The sequence below is a fragment of the Helobdella robusta genome (assembly GCF_000326865.2).
Source record: "Helobdella robusta unplaced genomic scaffold HELROscaffold_15, whole genome shotgun sequence".
NCBI classification, from domain to species: Eukaryota; Metazoa; Annelida; class Clitellata; order Rhynchobdellida; family Glossiphoniidae; genus Helobdella; species Helobdella robusta.
The window spans coordinates 2,194,215-2,203,022 of NW_008703839.1; the positions used below are offsets into that span (position 1 = coordinate 2,194,215).

Consider the following 8,808-nt stretch of genomic DNA (forward strand, 5'->3'; position numbering starts at 1 on the left):
ATGACCCATGCGACTTCAGCACGACGCTCAAATGACCTAACGAAAACAGGCGATGTAGAACGGCACAAGAAGGAATTGAACGAGGTGGAACGAAGTTTGAACGAAATTCGAAACGACACGACGAAACTGAGCACACTGATTGTGAAGGAGAGAGGTAGTGGGGAGAGCATGCAGCAGGAGCACAAGGTGGCAATTAAAAAGTACGAAGCCTCACTTAATGTTAGTCTCTTCCTTCTCTTCACTTTTTAAATGGTTTCCTCACTTTGTAATTTTTGTTGTTGCACGCAGTTTATGTATATTCTATGCGCCTTCTGCGATGTTTTGCGTGTAACCATTGCGTTACTTCTGTTTCTATCGGCTACTATTTTATTACCTCTTTATTATGCAATATCACTTGAGGGCTTGTGAAGTTATAAATAACTCATCGTTTAGAATGTGTTATTGCTTGCGTTGCGATTTGCAATGCTGAGTATGCAAATTACAAAGTTGCCAGCAAATTTATCATTGTAACATCTTAACATTAATTACTATTTACGTTAGGATGCAGAGAGAGAACTAATTGAATTGGAGGGCAGATTGGAGATGATGAAGGAAGAGAGGGGGAGATTGTGTGATGCTATCATGGAGGCTGAGTTGGTTTCGGTTTCATCATCAGTTAATTTATTTCATTTTTGTATGGCTCATCATTATCATTGCCATAATCACCTTCTTCCTAGCCATTGTTGTTATGATTGTTTAATGGTATTCATTGTATAAATATCTCTTCATTCATGGAGTGCAACTTGACGAGCCCAACGTGTTTCTCTTATTAACTTTCTCATCGGCGATGCATTGTATATTAATCAAATCATTATGTATGTCTTTCGTAGTTGTTGTGGTAGAAGTGCTCGCAAAGAGTGGATTTGAATGCATGTATGCGAATGTTTTGAGTTGGATTGTAGTGAATGTGAACATGCATCTGAGCAGGAAGCAGATGATGCTGTGGGACAAGAAGATCCAGTTAGCCCAGGAAGCCAGAGATTCAGTTGATGGAGAGGAGGTGAGGAGTGAGGTTGGCTCGTTGAGGAATGAAATCCATCGCATGGAGGTCAGACTGCAGCAACTCATCAAGGAGTGCGAGAAGAAGTGCTTGCAGATGGAACGATTAGTTGCTTGGTTGGTTTGTTGGCTGAATGCTTGATTTGTTTGTTGATTAATTATTTGTACATTAATTTATTGATTGAATTGTTATGTGTTTAATGATTGATTTCTGTATCTAGGTTTTTTTGACTGGTTATTTATGCATTATTGTATGTATATGTATTTAATGGCCTTGGAACATGAGCCTAAGTCAAAGTTATTAATGTTTATCAAATCATTTTCGATTAACTTGCTAACGAGCTGAATATTGAATGTTACTTATTTTTCCATCACGTCGTCGCGATCACGCATTCAGACAACATGCTTCGATCCGTTTCAAACTATCTCGGATCCATTTAAATTATTTTAAGTTTATGTACGGATCCATTTAAATTATTTTAAGTTTGTGTAAACAGTTACCAGACAACAGATCACTTGTTACTTTCATCTAATAAGTTTGCCAAAGTCAGTGTTGCCCTCTCTTCCACAAAAATGGAACAGATGTTTTGAACGTTGATGTACAACATCTTCAAATTTTTTGCTTTTGTTCGCACGACTTTCCACAACTTATAGACTTTTATTTTGAATGTATTGTAGTTTGAAATTTTTTGAATAATAATTGACAGAAATTAATCGTCTAACAATTTTACAATCTTTTCCACCATTCGATGTGCCAATTCTGAAGTCGTGAAGTGAATTTGGTGAAGGGTGAAGCGATGAAGACGAGGAGTGAGACGGTGATTAAGAAGACGATGATGAGGGAGGTCACTGAACTGAAGAGGAGGATCAAAGAGAGGAACAAGGTTTCTTCCTTCCTTTCTTCCTTTGCTCTCTTTCTATCATAATATCGGCTTGATTGATGGTTTTGAGTTTAACTAAATACGCCTGCAATCACTTTGTTATGGCGAAGTTGCAAGCGTTATAATTATTTATGTCATGTATTTATATACCGTTGCGACGATGATTGTTATAAACAGTATCAGACGTCATCATCGTTCTAGCCTGAAGATAAAGTTGAATAGCTAAAAAATCAACTTGTCTTATATTCAAGAGTAACACAAATCTTATTTAGAATGAATTATATACAACTGAATATTTTTAGGAAGTATTATTACTACGCAAATAATAAATAACAGATTAATATGAAATATATGTTTGTGGCGTATATTGTAATATAAAAATAGGATATACATGTTCTCAGGAAGCCGACAATTTTGACAAAGAAATGAAACAACTGCAAGAAGAACAAGAGAGACTGAATGAAAAATTTGAAAGTGAAAGAAGGAGAGTAAGAAAGTTGCAGGAACATTCCCAACAATTAGATCAGCAACTTCAACAAGTGGCCGATGATAAGTACATGGTAAGTAGTAAACTGGTTAGTCGGCTGGCTAGATGGCTGGCTGATTAGTTTGTTGATTATGATTAACTGATTGATATATTATTCTAGATTGTAATTATTACCTGATTATCGTTACTATGGTCATTACAAATATGTGTTGGTCATCGTTAAAAAAGTTATATCGCTGCTGTTCCCTTAAACTTTCACGTTTCACATGACACACATCCATCCAGGCCTTCGTTGACACGTTAGTTGGACAGCATAAAATCAAAAACTTCCAACAACAACAACAATCGAAAACAACATCGACAACGCTGCAAGTTGAATACCGCAAAAAATTGGATCGCATGCAGAGCATAGTTAGGGTCTTGAACAAACTGACAAATGAATTTCCTGAAGCATCAGCTGACCTTCGAAAGGTCATGTTGACCTATGGATCGAAAGTCACCAATGTTTGGAATGGATCATTCATGAATGAATGAATGTTTGAATGTTTGATGGATGGATGGATGGATGGATGGATGGATTGGATGGATGGATGGATTGGATGGATGGATGGATGGATGTACGGATGGATGGATGGATGGATGGATGGATGGATGGATGGATGGATGGATGGATGGATGGATGGATGGATTTATGGATGGATTTATGGATGGATTTATGGATGGATGGATGGATGAAAGAACGAACGAACGAACGAACGAACGAACGAATGAATGAATGATGAATGAATATATATGTTTTTATGAAAAAAAAAATTAATATATATTAACAATACATTAAACAAATTAAAAATACAAATTTATTATTAGTTTGTCTTATGAAGACGACAATGTTTAACAACCCGCATGATCAGTGCAGTTTTAAAATCTGCAACAACATTGCCCTGCCCTGACCACGAACATGCTCTTTTTTGGGCGATTTAACTCACATAAATAATAACTGCTTTTTTTTACAACTTTTCAAATTATTTACAAGCTTTTAAAATTAAATAATTTTATTAAATATTTGATTTACTTATTTTATTATTGTTGTAAACTTTAACGCTCGTTACTATCAAAACCGATGTTATAACTTCAAAGATCTCTATATTTTCAACACCAGTGTCGTAGCTTCCAAAAATCCTCAAGTAATCGTTATGCCGTAGGTTCAAGATTACTGACAGATGAACCCAACAGCTTCAAAGACAACTTTGGTTGAATGTTTATTCAATTGCCAACAGTAATAAAAACAGTAAACTAATCCAAATAACTACACAAATAACATTTACGACTTCGCTTCAATCATCGCCGCTGATTTTACTACTCCAGCCTCTTATATAGCCTCTATGGTATGAAAAGATTCATTGGTATACAATCGATTGAAAAAGATCGAAGATAACAAATATAACAAGATAAAAATAATTATATAGCGTAATTCTACTATTCTCGCGGTTATAACATTACCACCCGTCTTAGCCTGTTAGTCCCTAACATAGGCATTGATTCTTTATTCAGATAAATCAGGGCTAACCAATCCAAATGGACGACTTTCTTTTTTCTCCGTTGTCTTCCACGATCGTGGGTCCTGTAGATTGCGTCATTTATCCCGATAGATGAATACAACTGCTTTAAACGCAAACTTAGTTGAGCGTTTATTCGAATGCCAACAGTGATAGAGACATTAAACTAATCCAATTAACTACATAAACCACTTTTAGGACTTCGCTTTAAACCTCGCTGCTGATTTTGCTACTCCTGCCCCTTAAAAAGCTTTATGGTATGAAAAGATTCAATGGTTTACAATCTAATGGCAAATAGCTAAGATAACAAGATAACAATAATTAATTATTAATATAGTGTAATTAGATCATTCCGACGGATATAATAATATTCATTTGTATATTATTTTTTAAACGTAGGGTCCATCTATTTTATTATTTAATTCAACGTTCCAACACGTTGAATAATTTATTTGCTTCATTAAATATTCACTCCATCTGCGCAGTTCAGTTGGGCGTTCCTGAGTTTCAGGTGAACGTTCCACGTGTATGTGACCTGCATGGCGCGTTTGTCTTCGTGTAGGATGGTTCGTACTGCTGCGTGCAATTGTGCGTGCCCACTTTGTATACGTAGCAAAGTGTACAACCAGAGATGCAACCATGTAGGTACACATAGTGTACAGCACTTTTTAATACGTAGTGCCGTACACTTTATGTACATATTTGTTTACTTGCGGGGCGATAAATAGGAGAGATAGCTTCTTTTTATTCACTGTTCCTTTTTTCTTACTAACCTACATGGAACGTGCTGTGCCTTCAAACAATTATGCTGAAACTGACGGTCAGATTTTAATTAGATAAATATATTATATTGATGACGGTTATATTGATAATAATAATATTAATAAATAGTTATTTTAAATTTGGTTATTTTAATATTTTCTCCTTATTGTCATTTCAATAATCATAACCTACCTATCGTGAATTGAACTTTTCAATCTAATGTTTCTATTGTTTTACACCACAGTGTATGTTCCATATTTTTATTATTTTTAAATCGTGAAAATAAACATTTTTGAAAATATAATGTAGGTCAAAAAAAAGAGAACAACGTGCACTAAAGAAAATTGAAAAAAAAATCAAATTACTTGATTGTTCGTTACGATTATTTGTTCGTCTCAAATGTTTGTTTGTCAACAATTTAATCATTCTTATACAATTATTTACTACTTAACAAACAAAAAAATAATCAGTCAAGTCTTATTTTCAGAATACAATACGTTAGTATGCAACGTGTCGTCCAGTCATACGAGATGTAAAGATGATTTGTCTGTGCGTGGGTGGGTGTTCATTTGTGTGCGTGGGTGGTTGTGTGTTGAGGTGGTGCTTAGAAATAATATATAATTGTATAGAGTGAAGACGAGATGGACATGCATGTAAGTTATTGCAGCAGTTTATATGAGGAGAGGTGGGTTGTTTATGAATATTTATGCGACATTTTCGAGACTAAAATAGAGAAAAGGCTCAGAAGCTTTAAAATAATTTTCAAGAAAATATGAATAAAACAATGAAAAATCTTCTTCTGTTAACGTTAATTTGTGAATAGAGAATTGAAATGTTTCGAAGCGTTCATGTTATTACGTGTAAATAAAGCATTATGCCTAATGTGTGGAACTTGGTTAACTCTACCCGCGGGACGAGCCGGCCATATTCCCATCAAATTATTCTTTACGCCCGGTATCCAACTGTTTCGCATATTTTTTGTGTTTGTTTGAACAGCAATGCATATTTTTAAAATGCTTAGAAATGTATCTACACTGTACAATGTATCTATCTACACTGTACAATGTATCTACTCTGTACAATGTATCTACACTGTACGTCTGTGTCTGTACACATCTTCAAAAATATACTTGTGCTATTAAACTGCTTCGTTTTGTTGTGTTTGAAAAATAAAAGCAACGAAATAAATTACCCCGAATAGAAAAATAAAAAAATAAACAGACGTCAGTTATTTGAAATGCAAAATTAAAAGTCTGACGATTGAGCGCTGAACATTGAGTAGGTTCTGATTGATTGATTGATTGATTGAGTATATATCGAGTGATGTTTAAACGAATGAAAATAAAATATTATCAACACATCATCCGAAAAACTTCCAAAATCAAATACGTTGTATTTATGTTCTGCAGCCATAAATATTTGAACACAAAAAACAAACAGGAAAAACACGCGAGAATTATTCTTTATTTCGCATTCATTTTTCATTAGGCAAATTTATTGCACACCTTTAACTTTTCTCCCGTTCGTTTTCATTATTGTCATCCTCATTGCTATCATCTTCATCATCTTCATCATCTTCATCATCATCATCGTCATCATCATCATCGTCATCATCATCATCGTTATATTAATTACCATCATCGTTTCCACGTTATATAACATTATTGCATCAACTTCGCCCAGATTGGATCATCATTATTATCATCATGTCATCACATATGATAGTGATTTATGATGACATCATCAATCCATATAGCCATGGTAATTGATGCCAAAAATAACCTTTCATCTCATGCCACTCCACAATTGAATGATATTCACCGCTACACATCCAAATTTTTAGTTGTTTTAAAACAAATTATTTTTTATTTTCAAATAGCGGTTTACATTTTTTATCCTCATGTCATCACTTCATCGTCATCTCTTCATTAGACCATCGTCGTCATCATCATCATTATCGTCGACGTCACCCTTAAAATTGTTCGAAGTATCACCATCAACAAATCATCCTAATCAGTTTTTTATTGCGTAATCTTCATCTTATTTTGATTGTTAAGTCTTCTAGCAACATTATGATCATTTCATCATCGCCATCACATTAACATCACGCTGTTACATCACCATCATCACTCACCATTCACACTTGCTATCATCATCATCACCCACATCCTCATCATCATCATCACCGTCATCATCATTCAATCGAATGGGGATGACAAAGCTCTCGGTTTATCGTCGACACATCTGCCAGACTCGATCGCGGCAACGTATGTGTCGCTGCTGCTGTTGCTGCTGCCGTTTTGGGGTTTGACTGGCAGTGGCGTGTCTCTGTTACATCTGGGGAATCGTAAGCAGCAATCCTTCTCACTCCTGCAACTCTGTCCATACCTGGAGGGGGTATCAGGTGGGTTCTGGGCTGACCAGGTGTGTGTGGTGCATGAGCTTGTGATTGTGGTTGTGCTGTGTTGTGTATGTGAATGTGTTGCGTTAGCTGAGTTCAAGAGCAAGTGCAAGGTGCCAAACTGACACCGACTGAGATATCAACAACATCACAGACAACTAAATTTCAGACAACTAAATTTCAGACAACTACATCACAAACAACATCACGAACAACATCTCAAACAAGAGCCACAGCATGAAGAAGCACAGCAGCGTAACCAACCAGCAGTCTGTGCAATGGAAGGCCGACCTATCGCAGAGATTGAAACGTTGGCAGCAGTCCATATCAGTTCTGCATGGCTCCCTGTAGCACATGTTGTCCGGTAGGTCGTGGTACGGGAATCGACTGCATGCATCATAATTCACAAGCTTACATCCGTGCATCATAATTCGCAAGCTTATATTCATGTATCATAATTTACAAGCTTACATCTCTGCGTCATAATTCACAAGCTTACATGCATACATTACAATTCACAACCTTACATGCATGCGTGATAAACCTACGTGCATGTGGCATATTTTATAAATTTCCATGCATGCATTATAATTCACCTGCATTCATTATAATTCACATGCTTACCTGCATGCATTCAATCTTGATAATTTGGTTATCTGAGCGTTAAAAATGTATTCAACACAAAAAAGTAATTGATTTATTGAAAGTTTGATGAACGCTGAAATGTAAACAAAAAAAATCAAGTTAGAAAAAAGAACCGCATAGAGGTGGGTTTACTGAATTGAGGGGGGGATGGGGATGTTGTAAGGTGGGGGGGGACGGGGTGTTGTAAGATGGATGAGTAATTGTAAATGAACATCAACGTTCGTTTCAACACTTGTTTCAACATTTGTTTCATAGCATTATAACAACAAAATCAAACATTGTTTAAATGGACAATATAACAAACACAACATCATCAGGCGTCTTTCACAGCAAAATAACAAGCACACAAGACACATTGACAGCAGCCAAGCAACAAATGGAACACAATAACATCATGTCGATAACACACACAGAATAAAAAGTAACAAAATATCAACAATATATTATACCCGCCATTACATACAATTCAACAAAGGCGAAACAGACCAGCAACAACCACGCAACAACAACAACAACAGAAACAAATATATAATATCAAAACATCTGCATATAAATATATTTTGTTTATGAGCTGCTATCCATTATGAACAATAACAGAATGCTTAATGAGTTAATTAATAAAAAAAACATCTATATGCATTAATGAATGAATAAAAAAAATCCATATGCATTAATGAATGAATGAATGGAGAAATATTTGTATGGATTAATGAATGAATGTAGGAATGAAAAAATATCCATATGCATTAAGGAATGAATGAATGGAGAAATATTTGTATGCATTAATGAATGAATGAAGGAATGAAAAAACCCACGTGTGCGTTAATGAGTGAATGAGTGTATAAATGAATGAATGAATGAATGACTTGGTTGATAGATGGATTAGTGGATATATGGATATGGATGGATGGATGGATGAATGGATGGATAGATGGATGTAGGTAGGTTGGTTTGTAGGTTTGTTGATTAATTGGTTGGTTTGTTGGTTTGTTGATTGGTTGGTTGGTTTGTTGGTTGGTTGGTTGGTGATTGGTTGGT

At 35.4% G+C, this 8,808-nt stretch overlaps 1 protein-coding gene across 1 annotated transcript; it reads left to right on the forward strand.

The window, feature by feature from the left end:
• Positions 1-3,661, forward strand: HELRODRAFT_169365 (hypothetical protein; the record flags this gene model as incomplete). Its single annotated transcript, XM_009015188.1, has 7 exons — positions 1-219; positions 541-632; positions 967-1,155; positions 1,805-1,922; positions 2,321-2,458; positions 2,692-2,901; positions 3,566-3,661. The coding sequence occupies 7 exons, from the start codon at positions 1-3 to the stop codon at positions 3,659-3,661; spliced, it is 1,062 nt and encodes a 353-aa protein (XP_009013436.1).
• Between the last annotated feature and the right edge of the window lie 5,147 nt (positions 3,662-8,808).